Source organism: Ailuropoda melanoleuca, chromosome 5 (assembly GCF_002007445.2).
Source record: "Ailuropoda melanoleuca isolate Jingjing chromosome 5, ASM200744v2, whole genome shotgun sequence".
Taxonomy (NCBI): Eukaryota; Metazoa; Chordata; class Mammalia; order Carnivora; family Ursidae; genus Ailuropoda; species Ailuropoda melanoleuca.
This window is the reverse complement of record NC_048222.1, coordinates 39,426,854-39,450,808: the sequence shown is the minus strand read 5'-3', so window position 1 is coordinate 39,450,808 and position 23,955 is coordinate 39,426,854. Positions and strand designations below refer to the sequence as shown.

At 55.4% G+C, this 23,955-nt stretch overlaps 1 protein-coding gene across 2 annotated transcripts in view; it reads left to right on the top strand.

Moving 5' to 3' along the window:
• The first annotated feature begins 6 nt into the window (after positions 1 to 6).
• Positions 7 to 23,955, top strand: part of CORO2B (coronin 2B) — a 128,748-nt gene continuing 104,799 nt past the window's right edge. The window contains exon 1 of one of the 2 annotated variants that reach the window (XM_034660767.1): positions 7 to 38. In XM_034660767.1, coding sequence (XP_034516658.1) covers positions 24 to 38 — 15 coding nt within the window. In that variant the 5' untranslated portion in view covers positions 7 to 23. Of the gene's footprint in view, positions 39 to 4,531; positions 6,362 to 23,955 lie in introns of those variants that run through there. The other variant, XM_019801162.2, reaches the window with a different exon arrangement.

The following is a 23,955-nucleotide window of genomic DNA, read 5'->3' as shown; positions in this document are numbered from 1 at the left end:
CGCACCGCCCCGGAGTTTTCTGCATGACTGTCACAAAGGTAAGCGCCGCTCGCCCGCCGCGCCGGGGACTCGCCGGCGCCTGCAGCCCCCGGCCTCGGCTGCGGGGGGCGCGGGGGTGTGGGCGTGGGGAGGGGGCACTGGTGCCGGGAAGGTGCGGCGCCCGCCTCCTCTGTTCCCCCGGTCCCTTCATTCGCTCGGGCCCCCGGGGACTGCGGAGGGAAGGGGGAGGATGCCGCTTTGGCAGCCGCGGCGGTTTGGACACCAACCCTCCGCACCGGCCCGCCCCGCGACTGCATTTTTAACCCTTGTTTAGGATGCTGCATTTTTAACCCCTGGAGAGCAGTGTTGGGCGGCTGCTTGGTATCCCCCCCGTTGGAGCGCGCCGCGGGGAGCGTCGCTGGCAGGACAGTGGGTGTGGGGATGGGCTTGTCGCCCTGGGGAGGCCATCCGAGGGGCAAGTCCACCCCACCTGCCAGCCTCTGCTGCTCATCCCGCAGACTGTGGCCCCACGCCAGAGCTGCTCGCTGGAGAAGGCACTCCTCCAGCCCAGGAGTTGCTACCAGGGATAGGACAGGTTTCCGGGTGAACCGCTTGAAGATGTGGGGAGGGAATGTGACAGAGAAGGGAGAGATGTGCATTCTGGTGGTCCCCATATTGGAGAAGAGTTCTTAGACTCGGGTCCAGGGGCCCAGGTTTATTGGAGAGACTTTGGGGGCCTCCCCGTCTTGGAAAGCAGACCAAAATAGTTGCAGAAAGTACCCAGGATTAGGAGACCAGAGGAGACCTGAGTGCACTTCCCAGCTGTACCCCAGACCCCACGGATGACCTTGGCTGGGGCCTTCTGCTTTGGGCCTCAGTTTCCTCTTGTGGAATAAGAGGAAAATACTGTGGATCCTGGGGTTGGTGACATTTGAAGAACCAGTAAGAAGCTCAAAGGTGTGAACCCACACTTTTCAGAGGGCTCTGTCAGGGTAAGGAGCTCACAGCCCGGCCTTGGCCTTGGGTTTGTCGATCCATGCACCCAAGGCCAGATTCCAGCAGCTGCCCACCTGGCTCTCAGAATGGGAGAGTTGGAGGCCAGCGTGGAGAGGGCAGCTTACATGTGGTCAGAGCAGCGGGCCAGATGGAGGGTCAGCTGTGGAGGTGATGGGAGGGGTGCCTCTGGCTCCTTCTGATAAGCCAGTGGCTACCAGTGCCCCTAGGAGACCTGCCTGCCATGAGAGAGCATGTCTGTTCAGGGTCTTTGGGTTCAATGCCAATATTGGGACTTAGAAACGTTGCAGGGAAATGTGCCTGGGGGCTGAGGGTCGGCCTCAGTTTTGGCTATTCCTAGCAGGGCTGCTGTGGCCCGCAGTGGGTGGGACGCTTCGTGTTTTGAAATGATGCACATGCTGTTTGGCTGGGAAGGATTATTATCATTAAGGTTATTAATGTCAAAGACGCAAGCAGGCCAAGGCAGAAGAGTAATGGATGGGCCTGGATGAGAGAGAAAGCATATGAGATTTGTATTAATAGCACGGAGATTTGACTCAATGCCTCCCCTGCGTCTCTTTACGTACATGAGCTCAGGCAGCCTTCTTTCCCAGGAGGCCTGCAAAGAAGGTGTGCTCAGCCCCCTTAAAAGAGGAAGAAGCCGAGGCTCAGAGAGGTAAAGGGACTTGCCTAAGTTCACACAGCAAGTGAGTAGCAGAGCTGGGTTTTGCTCTCAGATCAGTCTCAACCTATGGCCTGTGATCTTTGCCTCGCTCGGCACTGTTGAGTAGACGGAGGTTGGGTTATTCCCATGAAAGACGGTCACTACTTGGAGGCTCAGGCCCTAGGGCGGAGAGTTCATGAAGGTGGGTACTTGTCTGCTAAACTCGTTGGCAGGCCTAGCCTCTTGGTATCGAGTGATTATTCACTAACGCCCTCCCCTCTACCCCCATCCCCCACCAAACCTTTCTGGATGTCCCTCCTGCCCTAACCAATGTGCCATCAGTTTAAGCCAGCTCAGAGGATTAAATAAAATCCCCACCTTAACCCTAGCTTCTCTCCCCTTGCCGCCCTCCCCCATCACAGACCAGCAGTGTTCACGTGGGGAGACCTAGAAGAGCAACAGAAATGCACAAGAGGGCCTGGGAGCCCTCCTGCTGCCTTAAAGCCTGCCGGAAGAGGCTTCTCCATGAGTTCTAGAAGAACCCCAGTACTCTGGGAGACTGAAGGCCTGGCCCCTGGTCCTCAGTCAGCCACAGATAGGCTGCGTGACCTTGGACTAGTCACTTCCACCTCTAGGCCTCTGTTTTCCCATCTGTGAGGTGCAGCAATTAGTTTCTTGGACGTCGTGGGTCCCTTCTGTTGGGCCTTGGCATAGCTTCTGCAAGGAAGTCGGTTCTGATGGAGACTGGCGGCAGGGGGGGGGGCTCTCTGTACTGGAGTGGGGCGGGGGTTGGTCTAGTTATAAGACAGGAAGAGGAACCCTGAAGGGGGTCTGGGAGGTGGAGTCCCTGCTTACCAACTGGAATGACAGGCAGGGGAGGACTGGGCTAGAGGGTGAGTCCCCAGCCGTGGCTGCTTCTCTTCAAAGCAAAGGTTACCCCTTTCTGGCGAGCCCCGGCTGCCTGCCCCTTGGAGTCTTCTGGGCCAGGGGTAGGTGTGGATTACGGAGGAGGCCTCTTTGACTCAGAGGGCCTGGAGAGTGGACAAGAGGAAACCGATGACAAGCTGCTAGATTTTCAGTAGCACTTCCTGAGAATAGATGGGCCTCCAGTTTCCATTTACCATCCCCCCTCGAGTGTACCCCAGCCCCCTTCCTTGTGAGGTGCGAGGCTAAAGTTGCACATAAAGCCCAGGCCGTCTGGAGGGACCCCCTCGCCCAAGTAGCACTAGAGATAAAAAGCCATGCAGGTCTCTGGAGTGTGCCCTTCTAGGCTGATGGCGTGATTCCTGGTTATGACATTTTAAACTCTTGCTTTGTTTTGTGGAATTTCATAAGCTGTCTGAGTTGCTTTATGTAACGACAAGAAGGAAGCAAAAAAGAAGGGATGCAGCTTCCCAGACCATAAACACCCACAGGAGGTTAAGGCCCCCCTCCTCCCAGGTTCAGTCCAGTATCCGTCCAGAGGGCAGGTGAGGGCTGAGGGAGCGAAGGCTGCTTTCCCAGTAACAGGATGATTTTATTCTTTGAGTTTTTCTGCCTGCTTTCTATACGTTTTCTAGCTCTCTGCCATTTCAGAGCCTAACAACGCTTCTCTGGTCCTAAATGTGTTTCTAAACTGCCATCAGCTGGAAAAACAGAACGAAATACATTAGAATAGTGTGTAGAGTACAAGTCAATAGGCTATAAGAAAACCGACAGCCCTAAGGCAGGACTTTGCAAACTCCTTTTGCCGCTTTGAGGTCCTTTGGAGTGATTTCCTGGCTTTTGTCTGGAGGTGACGGGAGGTGGGGCTTGTAGGTAAGGAAGGCGGTAGCTTATAGTCACTGGGTTGCCTTGTTCCCCGGTGTGGCTTGTTACTTTAGAGGCCAGGGTGCTCAGTGCTCTCTGCGCTCCCAAGGCCAGCTCCGGGGGTCAGCAGTCCAAGAACAGAGAACCCTGAGCTGCAGGAATGTCTGTTGCACCTCAGAAGGTCTTAGGAGAAGGAGTGTGGGCAAGAGAATACTCGAGATGCCAACATCCCCCTCTGAGCAGTTCCAGGTTCACAAGTGACATCATCGGTTACTCTCTGGCCCCTCATTTGGTATGTCAACCTTTTCTCTCCTGCCCCTGTCCCAGCAGAGCCTAGCTGCTGGATGGGAGCCCCTGGCTCCTGCTGAATGTGATGGGACTGAGGGCAGGGTTGCCTTGTCCATGTAGCTACTAACAGGCCTTCGTTTGGCCAAGTCATGTGTCTCTAGGGCTCCTGACGAGTGGCCTCAGAGAATAAGATGTTGGAGTCAAACCGTCCAAATCTCTCCCTTGACAACTAAGGGGAACGGAGACCCGGGGAATGAATCCTAAGTTGCCTGAAGTCACTCAAAAACTTTGAGGCCGGAGGGGCCAGAACCTGGGTGCTCCTGACTCCTGGTCAGTGCTCCTTCCACCTGGCTGCCCTGTGAGGGGGCCTCAAGGTGGCCTGCATGGGGACAGGGGTTTGGGCCCCACTCCGGTGACCCCACTGCACCGCCGCAGCCTGGACCGCTCGGGTCGGAGACTCCCGCTGCCGGACAGCTTCTTCTTTTATTGAAAAAGCATCTGGGTTAGACGATTATCATATGGTTTCACTCATTTATGGAACATAAGGGATAGCAGGGAGATCGGTAGGAGAAGGAAGGGAAGAATGAAGGGGGGGTAATCAGAAGGGGGAGTGAACCACGAGAGACTGTGGACTCTGGGAAACAAACTGAGGGCTTCAGAGGGGAGGGGTTGGGGGGATGGGGTAGCCCGGTGATGGGTATTAAGGAGGGCACATATTGCATGGGGCACTGGGTGTTATATGCAAACGATGAATCATGGAACATTACATCAAAAACGAAGGATGTACTGTATGGTGACTAACGTATCATAATAATAAATTTAAAAAAAGAAAAAGGATCCGGGGTCATGGTGGAGGGGAGCCCTTGTAACACCCAGGATCAGGACAAGGAGAAAGGTGCACGACGCCCTTCTGCCTCCAGCTCCCAGACCCAGGCAGGGTCTAGCCCGCGTGGGAGATGCCTGGACTCTCAGACATTCCACTTCCCAGCACCTCTTTCCTGTCTGGCTCTTACTGGGACAAGAGAGGAGAGAGCAGGCCTGTGACAGGGCCAATTCGAGGGAGGAGAAGTTCCCCGTCCTACAGAGACCCAACTCCCAGAAACCTGAGGGTGGGGGTGGGGCTTCTGCCTTCTCTGCCCCCTGCGCCCATCATACCTCCCCCCTCCCCAGTTCTTCCAGATATCTGGCATTCTCATGCAGAAAGTATGTGGCTAGGGCTCACTCTTTGTAGGGCCAGCGCCCTCTGAGCTCCTAGTCTGGGCCAGGCCCTGTGTCAGGCTTTAGGGTCACAGAACGCCGAAGCCACAGCCGTTGCTGTCCCGGACTCTGAGGAGATGCACGTGGAAGGAGCAGTGCCGAAGGCCTGAGTGAGGAGTCTCAAGGTCCGGGGGGGGGCACCGGCCAGCTCTGTCTCCCGAATACTCTATGTGCTCAACACCTCAGCGTCTTTCCTTCCATGCTGCCTCTCCCTCTAGGCCTCTGATGAGTTGCTTTCTTCCTACATGTGCCCCGATGCCCTGCGTTCTCTGGCCCCAGGGGCATTGCCACCTTCGCCCCTCTGGCAGCACGCAGAGGCATCTGGAAAGAATGGTGAGACTCCCCGGGCCCCCAGGAGCCCCACAGCGAGCCGGCCCTGTGGAATCGGCCCGGACTTGAGCTTGGCGGGTTTGGGAGTGTGGACACTGGCTAGACCCGCGGCCTGGCAGCATCCGTCCCTGGCAGCTCAGAGATGGAGTGAGTTTTTCCATTTCTCTGCTGGGTTGGCCAGCCTGGAGCAGACATGGCCTCGGCCAGCGCCGGCTCCTGGCTCCGGGGCCGATTCTGATTTGGATATGCTAGCCACAGAATTTGTCTGGTGTCCAGGAGATGAGAGAATGTGCAAATTCCCTCTGCGCCCAGCCCCCCCCCTTGTCCCGATCAGCTTGTCCTGTTCCCCTTCCTTTCCCTGCCTGTGGACCCTGCAGGCTCGGGCCCTTCGCAGCCCGTAGCCTGGGAAGCTCGGAGCAGCTGGCATGGAGCGGGGCCCGCCAGGCAAGGACAGATGCCAATCCAGTGGCTTCCACATGAAAAGAAGCTGTTGAGAACGAGCCTCTCCTTTGTGGGCCTGGAGTGTGGGGCCAGCCGTAAAAGAGGCGTCAGGCGGTGGGTTAGGGACAATGGAGGAGAAGCTGCCACCCGCCTTTCCTTGCCCACTCCCTCCCCTCCCCCAAGAGGCCCCTAGAGGGACCTCCTAATTGGTCTCTGGCTGGCACCCTCCTTCCAATTAATTAACAAAGCGAGAGCGGAGGCACCCAGGTCTGCTCAGGACAGTCCTTTTATACAAAACAAACACGAATCCCTTGGAGGGTCCCACGGTGGGGAGGGGTCCCCCTATGTACAGAAGAATAAACAGAGTCTCTGAGTGAAAACACGGCCACACCCTAATCCCAGAGCTAACACGGGTCAGAGCTGGGATGCACACCCAGATCTCCTGACTTGGAGCCAGAACGTTCTCGATCCAGTTGCTAATGGTCCACATCCCGTGACAATGAATCACCATCGTCTCAGGAGTAACAGTTCCGAAGCGGCCATTGGGCACACACGATCGCATTGACTCTGGGGGCTCGATTCTGTTATCAGACAATCCCATTTTCCAGAGGCTCAGGGAGGGTAAGTGACTTGCTCTGGGTCGCAGGCTTCGTGGATGGGGGAGTGGGTGGTGATCTGTCCCCGGGCTGTCAGACTCCAGAGCAGCCAGTGGTCTCATTTCCAGGACTCTATTCAGACCCCCAGCCCCAAAGCACAAGGCTCCCGTCTGTGTGTCTCGGGCCCTGGCACCAAGGTGTGCTTGAAAATTATTGCTTGCCTCGAGGGTGACACCCATGGCTGTGTTCTGTTTAGGCTTCTGGTGGCCTTTGCTGGGACTGGGAGTCACGTAAATAATTTGGGAAAAAATGTAAGCCGAGTGAGTGAGGAGGGGGGCATCCCGCACGTGGTGTCTGAGGTCAGACACAGACAGGGCCTCTGAGGCAGGGCAGGCCAGCCCGGGGGACAAACAAGTGTGACAGTTTCTCCATGTCCACGAAGCTAGCTCTGCCTAGGGAGCACAGGTCTGTGGCCCAGGCCTGCAGCCCTCACCCTCCTGAATGTGCAAATTCCCTCTATGCCCAGGGTGCGTGGCCCCTGATTACCAGGGGCGGGTGCCGGTGGCTGAGAACGCCAGCTTTAGAGCCAGACGGATGGCCCTGCATCATCTATCTACTTGCTGTTTGTTCTTGGGCAAGTTGCCTAACCTCTCTGAACATCTGTTTCCCCATCCATTAATTGGGATTGATAATAGTAGCACTTAAAAGGATTATTATAAAGATTAAATGAGCTGATCCGTGTGAAGCACTTACCACATGCCTGGCAGTGAGCGTTCGCTATTCATGTCGGGAAGACAGAAAATTAAACAAATGCTTACAATGAGCGTCCTGGGGCTTATGAAACGAGAAGTACAGGGAACTCTGGCAATAGCAGCAGAGGGCCTGACCTAGTCAGAGGGATGGGGAGGTGACTTTAAAGCTGGTTCACAAAGGATGAGTAGAAGGTAACAGGTGAAAGGAGAGGAGCCAAGGACAGGGTAAGAGGTGGAGGGAACGGAGTCAGGAACAGTTCCGCAGGAATGCCTCCCGCTCACCAACATCTGAGACCTCAGCACGTGTATTAGCTCATCTTGTCCTCCGAGTGACTTTCCGTGCTATCCCCACTTCGGGAATGAGGAAACGGGCACAGAGAGGCCAAGGAAGCCTCGAAAAGTAGCCCAGCGAGGAAGGTGAGAGACTGGTCCAGTCCCGGGCCTCCTGACTCTAACAGTCTTCTTCTCCTCCCTGCAGCTTCCTCATCATGGGAGGATGGCTTTTCCGTGGGTCACTTCTTAGACTTGACCTGGGCCAGAGGGGTATGAAGGCGCTATGTTCTGTTTTCCAGCCCCCGCTGCCCCTCGCAGAGCCTCCCAGGGCTGTGTTTGGGAGGGCAGGGCCCCTCCTGGCTTGCAGGCAGCTTCAGGGAGGGGTCATTTCTTTTTTCCAAAAGGAAACTTTGCTCTGGCAGGGAAATTTCCACCTTATATTTTCACCAGGCCCAATTATAACAACCATTTTTAGTCTTTAAATCTTTCCGATTATCTGGACTGGGCCTCGGTCTTTCAAATAAAACTGTAGGGCACCTGGGTGACTCAGTCAGTTAAGCATCTGCCTTCGACTCAGGTCATGATCCCAGAGTCCTGGGATCGAGCCCTGCATTGGGGGCTCCCTGCTCAGCGGGGAGTCTGCTTCTCCCTCTCCCTCTGCTGTTCTCCCTGCTTGTGCTCTCACTATCTCTCCCAAATAAAGAAAAGAAAAGAAAAGAAAAAGAGAAAAGAAAAGAAAGGAAAGGAAAGGAAAAGAAAGAAAAGAAAAGAAAAGAAAAAAGAAAAGAAAAGAAAAGAAAAGAAAAGAAAAGAAAAGAAAAGAAAAGAAAAGAAAAGAAAAGAAAAGAAAAGAAAACTATAGGGACATGTAGAGTGAACCTACTGGCCCCCGTGTGAGACCGAGGGGAACACCCGCGGAGGCTTCCAGCTGCCCAGACGGGAGGTGGGGAGGCTCTCTCTGGGTGAGTGCTGACACTCATCCCAGGGAGGAAGCCTCCATGCTCAGGGTTCGACTCCGGAGCTGTCTGAGGTCATCTGGTCCAGCCCTCTGCCTCCGTGGCACTCCACACTTTCTAGGAACACGAGAATGACTCCTAATCTCAATTTAGATCCATTTAATAAAATACTGGTTTCTTAGGAGGCCGATCCTAGCCTTTCACCAGCTGTTAGATCTCTGCTTTCTGAAGGCTGACCGTGAAATTAACAGTACCAACAGACGGAGCTGACCTTCCTAGGGCGCTCCTGTACCAGGCTCACAAAAAGTGTTTCATACAAATTTCCTCATTCAGTCCTCATGTACCCTTACGTAGCTCCCCTTCCACGACGTGCAGAAACAGAGGCCCAGAGAGGGAAGGGAGGTCACTTACTAAGGTCACAAAGCTGGTGAGGGGCTGAGCCTGCCTTCCAGGCCTTTCTTGCCACTCAGTCGGGCTGGTAGGAACGATCCTGAGACCTGTGACCTATCTCAGAGCCTCTGTTTTCTCATCTGTTAAAAGGGAGTTAGCGTTCTGCCTCTCGAGGGACTGGGATCTCCAGGGGAGGTGCTCAGTAGATGTCACGCAGGGGCCAGTTTAGTGTCTCTAATTCACACCCCCCCTGCCCCCTGCCCCCACCAGTGTCCACGGCCTTGGCAGTGAGGCAGTCCATCCAACAGCTCACCCCCTTCTCCCCTGCTGTGGTCCTGACCGCAGCACTGTTTCACACGGTGTAGGCGGAAGAGACCAGTTCATCTCTCTCCAACAGCCTCTCTCTGTTTGTACTCGGTCAGGCTGGTTTGGGGCAGATGAAAAGTTGCTTTTCCCTCTTCCTGTTCTATTTCAGCTGTTTTAATATGCTTGGGACAAATAATGTGGCTGCAAGAATTGGATGTCCTGCTTTCGCTTGAAAAGTGAGACAAAGCATCTAAACCTTGATCTGTATCTTCCTGGATCCCCGAGCTCCTGAGCTCCCTGCAGAAGGTAGGGGGAAGTTGGTCTCAAAGCACAGTCTTGCCCATCGCTGGGCACAGAGACCCAGTCCCCACTGGCAAATGACCTTGACCTTTGCTCCAGATACATCCTGGCACCCCTGAAGCTCAGACCCACTTTTCCTTTGAGTTTCTGGAAAGGAATATCCTGGGCTAGCTTAAGGGATTTGCAGCAAACCATTTAAACACCTTCGAGTATGACTTCAGAACCAACGGCGGGCGTGATGATCTGGCATCTGGGGGAGTTTCCAGGACGCGAAACAGCTGATGGAAAAGGAAGGAGTTGGGGAAAGGGGACGAGAGGATTTAATTCCTGCAGTTTCGGTGTAGCTTTGTGAAGAAAATGCTGTTCACGCCTGCCCTGCTGACCTTTTTCAGGAATGCACAGGTTGGGGGGGGATTTTGGGATTCCGAAAAGTTTGGAATTCTGGGAAAGGGGATTTCTGTGTACCTGAGGGTCCATCTGATAACTTTTTATTATCACAAATGTGTCCTGTAAAGACCCCAGGCTGCTTTCCTGCCTGCGTCATGATGGCATATGAGAACGAACTCAGGTTGTTATGGACTGAGTCTATTTCAAGGCCCAAATTGCCCTGTTAAACTGGCCTTTTAGGGTCTGGATCCGAGTCAATTCCCCTGTTCTCAGCGCTCCTGTCCTGCCCAGCCTCCATTACACCAGCTGCAGGTAAAGGCCCAACGTGTTACTACGTTGTTATGGGGATTGACCTTGACTCCTTGACTTGACTGTGAGCTGGCTGAGGCCAGAGATGATGTCTGATGTTCTGGGGTATCTTTCATGGCACTCGTCAAAGGTGGGGTGTAGACTTTGGGGTACCCGGTGTGAGATACAAGGTTGGGCGGGATTTCGAGGAAGACAAAGCTGTTGCTGCTGCCTGGGCGAAATCCTTGCTCCTGTACATCCGTGGACCGCTAGAGCTAGAAGGAACTCTAAAGAGATGTAAAGGGATCCCCTGTTTTGCAAAGGCGGAAATCAAGGCCCCAGAAGGTTTGCTGAAGGGGGCACCAGTGGCCAAGCAGAAAGTGGGGCTCCTCTGGTTGATGGCAGGCTTAGGCTGGGTGAGTTTCAGTTCAGTGGGTTTTTCTCAGCTTCCAGTAGAAATCAGGCCAAGGACTGATTCAGAAGTGGGTGGCGGAGGAAAGTTCTAGAAAGGAGACTTGGAGAACTTCGCCTAGCTGGCAGAGAGCACCCGAACAGAGAGGCTCAGCTCCCAGGTAATCAGCCAGGAGCCCCCCACCAAGTTGTGGCCATGGCCACGGCAGAGGGAGGAGGAGTGCATTCTGAGGCTCCTTCTGCTTGGCCACAGGGCTGATCCCCGAGATCTGGCCGCCAGGTACCCTGTGTACCACAGGCTGCCACCCTAGCCGCCGCAGAGGCCCGCGAACCCCACTCTCTCTCCTGGAAGCCAGCCCTCCTGGCACGCTGGGCTGCAGCCAATCTTTCCCTCCTTTGTTTCTCTGAAACCATTAGAAGGGCCTCTGGGTTGGGAGCCTGGGTTGCTAAGAGCTTTCCTCTGGCCAGACCTTATCACGGCTTGAGAAGTCTCCCGGCAAAGTTTTCCCTGGAACTCTGGCTTGGAGGGAAGGCGGGAGGGAAGGAGAGCGGGAGAGTGGGCGGAGGGAAGAGAGGGGGCTCAGAAGCTGCAAACAAAGCCACCCCTCTGCAGGCCCCTGGGGAGCCAGTGGGCCTTTGCTTTCCAAGAGCAGCAGGAATGTTGCTTTCCCCCAGGCCTGCCCCCCATGCCAAGCGCATCACATCTGGGATGTACCCCACCACTCGAGCGTTTTACCCCTACTTTACAGAGGGGGAGACCCAGCCTCAGAGAGGGTGGCACTCGCCCTGGGTGCCACCGTGGGGAAGGGTACCCCCTGTGGGTGTCTGTCTGGCTGGGCTGCCCGTGGGCCCCTGGCCTGACAGTGGGGGCTGATCGTGCTGTGTGATTGCTTTTTTAAGATCACCCTCCCAGCACCGTGCCCAGGATTCAGTTCCTCTGGGCCTTTTAGACGTTATTAAAATATAAATTCCCCCAGGAGGGTTAATACCTTACTTAAGTGACTGTACTGACGGGGCCGGTGTACAGAGAGCAAGACCCGATAATGAGACTCGACTCGGGAGAGGTTCCCAAGGAGGAAAGTGAGGCCGGAGTGGCCGGGGGGGNAAACGGGAGCCGCGAGGACGGCTGTGGTTCTGTGTACCTCTCCACCCTGGCTGCCTTGTTCTCCGGACCACTGACCACCCCCTCCACCCGGCCCTAAATAAAATGAGGCCCTGGATAAGTTCGAAAAACATTTGCTGAGCGCTTGTGTGCCAGGCCCGAAGCACGTGGCGCCAAGCACGCAGGGATGCGCCCACGTTGTCCTCTCATCAGGGGGACCCCCGTCCAGCGGGGGAGACAGGCTGCCCAGAAAGACACGCGTGGCAGGGATGTGGCAAAGGGGGCTGGTGAACAGTGGTGTGGGAGGGCAGGGATGTGTGCACCGAGCTCCAAAGCCATGGGACAGACTGGGGAGGCCAGGCAAAGTCTCCGAAGGAAGAGATCCTAGTTCAGTCTCCAAGGTTAAGTAGGCAGAGGCACATGGAGAGGAGGGAAGGGCATTCCAGGGAGAGGGGGCGGCATGAACAAAGACACGGAAGGGGGACACAGGTTTGGCTTATTCTAGGAGAGGCAAGAGTTGGGTGTGCTGGGTGGAAAGGGTAGGGTAAGGAGTGCGGAAGGCAGTGGACAGGCAGGGGAAACAAGGGGTGGGGGGGGGTGCTTGGTGGAGGCACGAGGTGCCCTGGCAGGGTTGTAACGGGAGTGACATGATCCGACTTGCCCTTTAGGTGGTCTGCTCCAACCCGACCTTGGAGGCAGAAAGTGAGCGGACATTCCCAAAACCTGGGTGTAGCCGGGTGAGGGCAAGGGGTTCGGACCCCAGGCCCGGATCCCCTGCAGATATCTCCCTGTGCCTAGGAGTGAGCGCTGCCCGTGCCCCTCTGCCCCCAAGGAGATACCCCTGGCGGGACCACTCCATGGTACTGGCGTTTCCCACCTGCTGTCTGGGGCTACCGGAAAGGTTGGCTCTAGGAATTGAGAAAACAGAAGGAGAGGGCAGAGGGCCGTAAGTCTGCTGGGAAGACATGGTTACAGCATGGAGAGAAGACCACTGCAGGGGGCTTCTAGAAGCTCCTGCCTAAACCCCAGCTCAGATGCTGTGTGACCTTGGGTCAGTCACTTCCCCCCACTCTCACTGGGACTCAGTTTCCCAGCTATCTTAGGATAACACCCCCTGGTCCAAGGCAGGGTGCAGGAGGGAGGTTGCAGATGTATTTCCTCCCTCTAGTGCATGCACACACTCGCGTGCGCGCACACACACTTCAGACTACCAAGGTCATGAACAGCTAACAAAACTTGGGCATTGATGGGACACCTGGGTGGCTCCTGGGTCCTGGGATCAAGTCCCGCGTTAGGCTTCCTGCTCAGCAGGGAGTCTGCTTCTCCCTCTCCCTCTGCTGCTCCCCCTGCTTGAATTCTCGCTCTCTCTCGCTTGCTCAAATAAATAAATAAAATCTTTAAAAAAAAAACAAAAAACCTTGGGGCTTGAGGATCAGAGTTCGAGTCCTGGCTCTGCCACAGCTTGCCTTGTGACTTTGAGCAAGTCGCTGAGCCGGCCTGAAACTTTGTGCTTATTCCCTCTCATTTGGTGTAAATATCAGCATTTCCGGCACCAGGGAATTTCATGGTCAGCCTTCTCCACCTCTCTTCCATCTACCCCACCTGTGCTGACTCGCCTCCCTCAGCCCGAGAGCCCTGCCTTGATGAAAATTCAATCCACTTTTCATTGGTGACCGGAGGTGGAGTGGGGTATAACTGGGACAGGGCCTTCTGGAGAAGAGAACCTTCTGGAGTGATGGTCGTCGGGTGAACGTATGCATGTGTAAAAGGTTTTCAATCTGAACACTTGAGATTTGTGCACTGGGGCACGTTGGGTATATTTTAATATATTAATATTAAAATATGAATATTTTATTTTCTTAGACAAAATGATTATGGACTTATTATATTTACTTGTTAATAACATGATATTAATATTTAATATATTTATATTTGATTTTTAAAGCAAGTGGGAAAAAGATCCTTCCTGGCTTTCTGGTTCAAGCTTCATGCCTCTCCATCCGTTCGTATATTCATTCCCTCTACAAATATCTGCGCTCCGGGCAGCCCAGGCGTGCAGAGGTGTGTGTACTGCTACGGGGGCTCAGGGGTGCCAAGCTGGCGGTGGCCCCACATTGTCGGGAGTGGTGGTTCTCCACGCTGACTACACATCACCTGGGGACGGTTAAATGCTTGCCCCCGGGACCGGCTTTGCAGGACTGTGACCTGTGCGACGCTCGGTTTAATGTTCTGCTGGTACTGTCTTGAAACTCTTTATGCTTTCTTATCAAGGACCCCTACAAATGATGTAGTTGGACCTTTCTGCCCCCCCTGCCCCTCGCCCAGAGCAATAGAATCAAAATTTCTGGGAGGTAGGGCGCAGGCATGAAGATTTCTTTAAAGCTGAATTTCCTTCCGGAGTTATGTCCAGGGGCAGCCCTCATCCTCAGACACCTGGCTGAAATGGAAGCTTGCACCTGGCATTCTAGACGCTTGTCACTGAGTTGGAATGCTAAGACTTCACACGTGAGGATGTCCCAGGAGCAGTTTCCAGGTGGTAGCAGGGGCAGCGATCCACCACGAGGAAGCTCGGGGAGGCAAGGGGGATTGTCGTGGGGTGGGATGGTCAAGGAAGGCTTCCAGGAGGCGGTGGCTCACTTGTCATCCTGCAAATAGCGAGAGCAAAGAACGGGAGAGGAGAAAAGGCAGAGGCAGGTAGCAATAAGGAAAAGGAAGGACTCGTCTAGGGGAAGGGAGTGTGCAGCATGACTTGAGTGGAGGGAGGTGTGGCTGGGAAGCTGGAGTGGGACAGGGCTGGGAAGCACAGGAAATGACAGTCTGAGAAGTCCGAATCCGGTCGGCAATGGGGAGCCGCCGAATGTTCCTGGCCCAAGAATCATGTGCTCCACGAACGACTGAAGGAATAAACAAAAGGAAGGTATGGGGGAGCTTTAGGGGACTGGCTTGCCACATTGCCGAGGTGTCCAGCCAGAGCTCTGCTCCCCCTGTTCGTGAGGCTCTGCACCCCTGCCCCATAGGTGGTGCCTGTCTGAGCAGGAACTTCGTGTCCCCTGCACTGTGGTCTCCAGCAGCAGCGACTGAAGCGTCCCCAAGAACAACAGATGCTGAGCAGACTATGTTCTCCCATTTCTGGGGACAGCAAGTGGTAGGTGGGTGGGTGGGTTGGGTGCTTCTGGTAGAAAACAGGACTGTACTCTCCCGCTCCCACCAGGTTCCCCACCCCAGGTGGGCACCCCATGCAGGAAGGCGGCTGTTCCTGCCATCCTGTATCTCCCATGTCCCCCTGGGGACACTGCAGGGGTGGGGGGGTGAGGGTCCTGCCTGAGTCAGAGGAGCCCCCATTTCCAAGTGGCCAGGAGCAGGGCAAATGCAGAGCTGTTTGTTTCTCAGCCTCCTGAGATATTTACGCAGGAAGATGAGAAAGGGGTTCTGTTTATTGAACGTGCATCCTCCAGGGAAGAAGCCACAGGGAACGGGCCGCTTCCCGTGTCTGAGAGCCAAAGAGCAGAGAAGGAATTTCTTTGGGTTTGAAGCCAGACAGAGCCTGTGTGCTTGCAGAAGGAAGGGGAGGGGGGTTTTTGGGAGGGGACAGAAAGCCCTCTCAACCTCCGGCCTCTGGTCCCAGGAAAGCCGTTTAGCACATGCTTTCCTGGTGACTCCAAGTAATAACAACTGAAATCGCAGCCTAGTTTCTATTCGGGGCTCTGCCTCTACCACGCTGTGTGACCTCGGGCAAGTTGCTTAACCCCTCTGGGCCTTTGTTTCCAGCTCTGAAAAGAGAGCAGCATCAATCTAGGTCTGCCTGTCTCTTGTCACTGTGTGGACTCAGATGAGCTGTGGAATGGGTAGGAAGGGGTGGAGGGAGCGCGTTATACCCTCCAAAAGTCCCAGCTATTCAGTGTTCAAGACCAGAGAACTGACCAGAGGCAGGACTGAATGGTCGGCCCAGCCGGCAGCCTCAGCTGTGGCCTGAGGGATCAGACCAGAGGGAACGCTCCCAGGACCAAGGCCCACCCTGGGACCCCTTCTCTTCTTCCTCTCCCAGCTGAGTTCTGCTGCATGTGTCCCTGAGAACCCTGGCAGGATTTCCTCCCAGGAAGGGGACATGGCTGTCCGGTTTCTATCCCCTGGGAGTTGCAGGCACCAAGGAGCAAGGCTGCACTTCCCCCTAACAATGGGGCTGGCCTTGTTTTCAGACTTGAAAGTCTGCAGCTTTGCACCTCCGGCTTAGCGGCAGGGCCCCAGGTCATCTGCTGTCTACACTCCGGGGACTGGGAACCCTGTCCCCAGTTTGGCCCCTGGGGCAGGGCTTCAGAGGCATCTCCCAGGGCCTGGGTTCTGTTCCCAGCTTCATCACTGGCTCGCTGTCCCTGTGTCCCATGGGGGGACACAAAAGAGAAAAGGTCCCTGCCCTCCGGGGACTGGCCCAGGAGGCTCGGGAGCCAGGACAGAACAGAAATATATTAATATTAGGATGTCAGGGGGTGGTAAAATATTAAGAAAAATGCCTTGGGGTCAGGGGCGGAGCAGTGGGCGGGGCTATTGTAAATAGGTGGCTCTGAAAAAGGCTGTGAAGACCCAGAGTGGAACGAGGGGAGGGATGGAGCCACGTGGCATCTGGGAAGAGCTTTCTGGCTGAGAGCAGCAAGCTCAAGGCTCCGAGGAGAAGGCCGCCTATCACTGAAGGCACAGCCAGAGGACCTCATCCGGGGCAGTGGGAGGGGAGAGGGTCAGAAAGGAGGCTGAGTCTGGTCTGGGTCACACTGAGTCCTCCTCCCTCCCACAGGCTGCCACAAGCCTTCTGCTCGCTAATGTTTGTTGACTGACTGCTTGGGAATGACCACTCAGGGGAGGCAGGAGAGGAGGCGGGAAAGGCTGGAGGTCGAGAGCCCAGCAGCCACTTCGAGCTGACGAGGGTCTGAGCCAGGCAGAGGCAGTGGCACGGGAAAAGGACTGTCCAGGCTTGGTGACTGGGTGGGAGGAGAGGCAGATGGCAGCCAGCCCTTCCCGGAGCTGCTCAGAGGAGAGCTGGCTCCCCACATCCATGGGGCATGACCACAGGGGGCTCCCACACCCCCTACCACGACGGGTCCCCTGAGCCAGCCCAGCCCCCGGCCTGGGGCCCGCGGAGCAACACCAGAGCCTCGCATCCCGCTTGTCCCCTTGAGGATGCTGCAAACTGGGCTGCGTCCTCCCGCAGGGCCGGCTGGGCTCGCGGAAGGCGTCAGGGGCGGCCTCCCCCTGCCAGCCTCACCTGGCGTCAACCTCATTAGTATTTTGAGCAGAAGCATATTTTTTCCTGCGGGGAATTGGTGCCCTGCTCATTTCAAATGGAGTAAAATCAAAGAGCAATTAAGAGGCTCAGCCATCTCGGGTCAAGGAGAAGGGAGGAGGGAAGTGATGCGGCTGCCTCATGGGCGGCTGGGCACCTCTGTTCCGCGTTGGCCGGGGCTTGGGTGGCGAGGAGGGAGGTGCCATAGGATTTGGATTCACCAGGAACAAAATACTAGTGATCAGTGTTTACCTGACGCTGAGCGTATTCTGGGGACAATGCTAACTGTCCTACGTGCATCTCATAACGTTCTTTCAACAGCCTGTGAGGCAAGGGGGGGTGGCGTGGGGTGCTGTTATGCCCATTTTATGGATGAGACAACTGAGGCTCAGAGAATCGCATGTCCCAGGTCACACAGCTGGTAAGCTGATGGAACAGGGTTCTAGCTCATCCCCGATGCATTGGCCCTTTAGCTGCCTGGCCATTTTGTCCCTCAAACATAGTGCATTTAACCCACAGCTTCTTCCCGATTTCTGTTTCCCTCTCATCAAGGAAAAAAAAAAGGACCAAGCAAACAAAAAGCTCTCGGCTGCAGCATCAACCCTGCCCCTCTCCCGGGGGCCTGCAGTTACACCCATTGCTCTGGGTGGGCTTAGGGCAACAGACCTGTCGGGGCCATCGTGGTGGTCCAGGCAGGAGGCCTGAGCCGGCCAGGTGGAACCGGTGAGGGCTGAGGAGGAAACAGGACACGGGGTGACGTTTTGGAGGTACAGGTGGGTAAGAGGTGGAAGTCAGTGCGGCACTGGGGTTCCTGGGGCACAAAGGAGGAGCCAGCTCCCATCAGTGGCCGTGTCCCAGATCCAGCCCCCTTGGCCAGACTGTCTACCTGTTCCACAGACTTGACTCTCAGAGCATTTCCAGTTTCAGAAAATCGGATCCCCTGGAGGCTGAAGTTCGGGAGGAAAGGGACAGTCAGCCGGAATTGGGGTGTCCTGGCTCCTGGGGAACCGAGCTGGGTTCCTGGCCAGAGAGAGGGATGGGTGAGAGGCTGGGAGGGAGGGAGAGAGAACAAACAGGAAGTCTCACCATCTCTGCTTCTCTATCTTGCAGGGTCAGTGATTTTGCTAATAGCAACCTCCTGGAAAAAATTGATCCAATTTTCTCAGGATAGGAGGACTGCTTAAAAAAAAAAAAAAAGCCTGGACCTTAGAGAAGCCAGGCAGAGGCAAGTCCCTGGCAAGCATCCCTCCCTGGAGCCCACCAGGCCTGGGGGGAGGGGGCCTCTCTGCCTTCTCTCCCCAATTCCTGCAGCAAACCCTAACCCTCCCCGCTGTCCTCCCCTCTTGATGCCAGGTTCCTTGCTGGGCACCCAGGGGCTCATCTGACACCTGGTCTGTGTCTAGAATGCTGGGGATTTCGTGCAGGAGCCTTGCCAGGAGCAAGCTCTCATTCTGGAAGCCGTGGAAGGGTGACGCTGCTTGAGGGACGCTGGGGGTTGGGAGCTAGGGGGACGAGAGCTGGGGCAGCCCTGCTCTGAGCCTGTGCTGGCTTTAGGCCTAAGCTGGCCTGGGCAGCCCCAGATTAGGGGAAGGGGGAAGGAGGGAAGTCCTACCAGCCTCTATCCCTCTCTGATCACGTTGATCTCCTTGGCTCCTGCCCAGACTCTGCCCTCTAGCCACATTGGAGTGCTTGCTGACCCCAAATTCAACCTGTGCTTTTCTGCTCCCTGTACTCCAAAGGCCTCCTGATTCCTGCTTTCAAGGCCCAGACGAAATGCCACCTCCTCCACGGAGCCTTCCCTGATCTCTCCTCAATTCCAAACTCTGTCCTTCTCCTGTCACTGCTGTGTTGAGAGGGTGATAGCAGAAGATGTCCTGCCTCCGCTGCCAGAGGGCAAGCCCCGTGTCCTGAGTGGGAGGGAGAGCGCGAGGCCATGGATTCCGGCACGCGTTTCTCGTGCCTGGTCCCGGCTATGTTCGAGTAGGGATTTTTGAATGACACATTTGTCTTTTTCACGGAGAGAAGAATCTATTCTGTGCGTGCAGCCTGGATTCAGCCACGTGAGATGCATTTGTTGGCCAATCTTTGATAGATTGGCAGAATACAGCTTCCCACCCCTGACCCCGGAAGGGCCTGGGACAGATAGAGGGACCTTATTCTTCTTTCTCCCATCCCCCCCAGCACTGCTAGCAACCGTGCTACCCTTGAAGAATTCTAAAGGGGGGAAGTGCCCCCCCAGAGCCTCCCAGACCTCCCGCCCAAGAGAGGCGGTGGCCTGGTGACCTCCTAACAGCAGTGCGCTCTCCCGGGGACCCTGCCGTCCCCTGGGAGGCTGCCATATGCTTTCCGGACGTCCGGGTCTCATTATGCTCCAACTCAAAAATTCATCTTGTCTAATTGTGCTCGAGGCCTGAGTGAATTCAGGAACTCTTACCCAGGCTCTGTGGGCCCGGAGTTTCCATGGCAACGAGGGGTGCGTTCTAATGAGCTGCGTCCTTGGAGACTGGCTAGGGGGTCTCTGCCTGTCTCTGCATGTAGACTGTCCCTGCTGCTTGGCGGAGGCCCCCTCCACCCAGGAGCTGGGGCTGGGGGCAGGGGATGGAGGCGACCTCCTCAGATCCCTGGGATGGAGTCCACAATCCCCGCCTCCGCCACTGTGCTGAAAGGAGAAAAGACACTCGGATGATTTCAGTCTCAGCCTCCTTGCAGGTCAGGAGGTTTTTCTTCCTCCACAATCACATAAACACCCCTTCATCACACACACACACACACACACACACACACACAAACACACCCCAAATTCCACTGCTTTGAGTGCCGTCTGTTTTGCAAACTTTCTAAAATGTGGAAGTTGCACTCCTCCTTGAAGGCCTGGCTCAAATGCCGCCTCCTCCAGGAAGCCTTCCTGGAAGCTGTCTCTCTCCCAGCCCGCTCTGCCACCGTGCTTCGTCCTCGCCTCGCACGTGTTTTTCAGCACAGTTGCCCAGGAGTGGACTTGGCCCAGTATACACAGGTTCACTTCATACCAGGTGACAGGCCCCTCCAGTGCAGGTGACCCCTGCCTTCCTCTCTGGAGCTTCAGATGTGGTGCCCCCAGGGGGCTCATGTGGAGAAAGGGGTCTTTGCTAGCAGCCTCTCTCTGCCCTCAGTCCCACTATAAGGCCCAGGCCGGAGAGCTTCTCCGTTGATGTGGCCCCCAGGGCCTTCAGAGACCCTCCTGCCTTCCATGACTGCGGGTGACAGCCAGGGGACAGCCCTCCGAGGAGGAAGGGATGTCCGGGCCTTCAGGGAAAGAGTGGGAATGAAAAGGAGACTAGAAGAAATGAAGCGAGCGAGCGGGGGACAGCCCTGGCCCAGCGCCCAGCCTCCTGGCTGCGGGGCCCTTCAGCGCTGTGCCTGGTCCCCCCGCAGGATAGATCAGTGTGGGAGGAGGGCTGGGGGGGAGCTGCAAACTCAGTGATTTCTCCGCATCCACCGCACTTCCTTCTCATCTGCCCTGCTGACTCTCAGTTTCCACAAGTGACCTGGAGACAGAGGAATGAGGGGAGGAGCCCGCCCGTTGGGCTTTTAATGAAAAGGGCCGGGACACCTCCCAGCCGGCCTTTCGGGCAGTGACACTCTGTGATGTGTGTGTCTCCCTGGAGGGATGGGGTGGTGGGCAAGCTTCTGGTGTGTGAAGGGCTGGCAGATAGTAGAGATGTGGAAATCTATCCAGAAAGCAGCGTCTTCTGCTTGCTCTCTATACCCACTCCCCTTAAGGCCGCACACTGTCCTGGATCCCCTGCCAACCCCTGGGCCAGCCCCTAGGGAATGCGGGGATGGATGAGGTGCATCCCTGGCCTCCAGGGCTGCGGGGAGGCTGGTGGGGCCTCCCTGTCACTGGGCCTTCCCGCAGCCAACATCCCCTGAGCGCTGCCCATGCACTGTGCCTGTGGGTGAGCACCGAGGCTAAAGCCGCAAGTGTGGCAGCTGACAGTCAAGGCAGGAGGGGTGAGGAGCACAGGGTCTGACCCTCACAGCACTGGGTGAGGAACGTCAGCTGAGGGAAGCTTGGGGGGGCCCAGAGGAAGCTGCTAACACAGTCGAGGGGAATCGGAAGGCTGGCCTGAGGAAGGGGCTCTGGAGCAGAGACCCCCCAAGGAGGGGGAGGATTTGGCCCAGTGATGAGTTGGGCAGCGGGACCGAGGGAGAGGAATCAGCACGTGCAAAGCCCCGGAGAAGAGAAACAGAGGCCGCGCGGGACAGGAAGAAACTGAGTGCATCCGGGGCCTAGATGTGCCATGCTGGGGGCCAGGCCAAGCAGGACCACCATAATTCAATTCGCAAGGACCACAGACTTGATCCCGAGGGCCGAGGAGGGGACTATTTACCAGCTTTATGCAGGGGAATGACACCAGATTTAGGTGTAAAAGGGCCACTCTGGCGTGTATTCCTTGATGATCAAAAAATAAAAAGGATCCCCAGTTTTTCATGTCAGGTCACTCTGCTCCTGTGAAGCGAAACCAGTGAGAAGCAAGGAGGGTATCGCAGTGATTGGGATATGTGGCCCACATTAGGGTCTGACTCTGGACCCACGCACACTTTACCTGGAGGTTTTCCTTCACTTTGATACAGACATCTCAGGCCACTCAAGAGAGGTGAGCATAAGGACCCTCACTGCCCTTTAGACTATGTGCCTTTAACTCCTCTCTGTCCCTGTCTGTCCCAAGTTAAACAGGATCCAGCCGTCATCTCCACTGTTCCCGGGACTCTTACTGCCCTGGTTGGTCGGGGTCTGCCTGCCCTGGGGTGTCTCCTCCTTTTATTGCCCCTTGGGGGGAAGGATGGTAGCTGTGGGTGTCATAGCTCTCCACTTCAGTGAGGGGAGGCTTAGTGAGATAAGCAGCGCCCACCGTCTTCCTCTCCAAGAACACAAAGATGCAATTCCTTTCTGTTTTTAGAAGTAGTTCAAGGCGGCAGACCTGTTTCTCGGACAAAGAGGGCCTGCTTGCACGAATCTCGCACATACACAGTTATTTCTGTTGTTGGGACGCGTGTAATTTTATTTGGGGGGAGGGGACACAAAGTTTCGCGATCCCTTGCTTAGAAACAGCTGCCCCGTTGGATTAACACCCGTTTCCCTTGAGCAGGAAGGCGCTAGAGAGCCCCCTGCCCAGTGTGGGTTGGGGATGGGAGGCGACAGATGCCAGGTGTCCCGGGCTTAGGGAGAGAGGAGGCGGGTAGGCCGCTTTAGGATGTAGAATGGTCGCTCTGTCCCATGCTCTGGCGCCCCATCGAAGTCCCAGGGCCAACGAGTGCCCGGATTCTATAAGGTGATGGATTACTCAACTAGCTGCCTGGTGGCTGAGTGACTGACCGAAGGAATGAATGAGTTGAACGAATGAATGGGAGGATAACGTAGAGCAGTGAATGTTGGCCTGGAACCTCCAAATAATCGTAATCCAGGGGCGCCTGAGTGGTTCAGTCATTAAGCGTCTGCCTTCGGCTCAGGGTGTGATCCCATAGTCCTGGGATCGAGCCCCGCATCGGGCTCCCTGCTCCACTGGGAGCCTGCTTCTTCCTCTCCCACTCCCCCTGCTTGTGTTCCCTCTCTCGCTGGCTGTCTCTCTCTCTCTGTCAAATAAATAAATTAAATCTTTAAAAAAAAATAAAAAATAAATTTAAAAAAATCGTAATCCAGTTACATAAAAGGATGCTTGTCGAGGATGCTAACGCGAGGCAGGATTGGATGAGCCACGGGGACAGTGCAGGGTCACCCAGATGTCAGCAGTCTGCATCTCCCAGAGCAGAGCCAGGTGCACTCAGTGTACCGAAGTGCTTATCCCCCCCCCATTCATAGGTGGAAGCCCCAGCCCCCAATGTGACTGTATTTGGGGATGGGACCTTTAAGGGGATGATGAAGGTTGAAGCAGGGGAGAAGGGTGGGGCCCTAATCCTGTAGGACTGATGTCCCCCTAAGAGAAGGAAGGAGTGTGTGGCGCAGAGAGGAAAAGCCGTGTGAGCACACCTGCCAGGAAGAGCGATCTCACCAGAAACCCACCCTGCTGGCACCTTGATCTCAGACTCCAGCCTCCAGAACTGCGAGGCGGTATCAGCCAGCCAGCAGGCCTGTGGCACTCTGTTACGGCAGCCCTAGAGGAGAGCACACATGGGGACGCGGGAACTCGGTGGAGAGGTCGGGGTGGACAGCACATGGGGGGAGGAACTCAGAAGGGCAGCTGGTCTCCTGCAGAGGCTCATACGAGAACGTGTGCACCCAGGCCATTCAGGACCAAGGGGCCGAGCGGTGAGGTCAGACTACCCGGGTCCAAATCCTGGCCCATCCCACCCTCCCACTGTGAGGTCCAGGATGGGTTTTAACCCTCAGTTTCCCCATCTGTGAATGGGGATAGTAACAGTAGTCACTATGGTCAGCCCCTTGTTGCACCAGTACCGTTGTGAACATTGAGTTCTTTACATACTAAAGCAGCAAGCACAGAGACCAGCGCACACTAAGTCCCCCACAAACATAGCTGCCCCCTTCATCTTACTGTGTCTGCTTGTCAGGGATGTCACTTGGGTGTCCCCTCATGTCACACGGATTCCAGGAGCTCCAGCCATTGTTCAGAACGTGTTGGGACCTACTTGGGATTAGCTTTCAGGACCAGCTTCTAAGATCAGGAAATCATTTGGGGCTTCATGGCCAGCCTCTCCCTACCTACCCCCCAAACCGTCTTCCCCACCTTGAGAGGATCAAGCTTGTGTCCGAATGACTCCGACTGTGGCTAAGGAGAGAACCACTATTAATGAGGGGCAAAGATATGCCCTCACTGAGGCTATCCCTAGCCAGTTCCTAAGCAGGGTTTTCACTCCAGGAATTTAAAAAGTGATTTTTGTTGTTGTTGTTTCTTTTTTAAAAAAGTGGTGATTTGCTCTCAACCATGTGGTTAGAATATATGCCTGTCCTTCCCAGAGGGCTGCTCTCGGAAGCTCAGCACTTACTGTGTGGATAAGTCCTGGCTTAAAACCACCATTTCAAAAAAACCCAAAAACAAAGCAAAACAACAACAACAAAAAAAAAACAAAGAAAACCACCATTTCAAAAAAACCAAAAAAACAAAAAAAAAAACAAAAAACAAAAAAACAACAAAAAAAACAAAACGAAGAAAATCAGCATTTCAAAAAAACAAACAAACAAAAAAC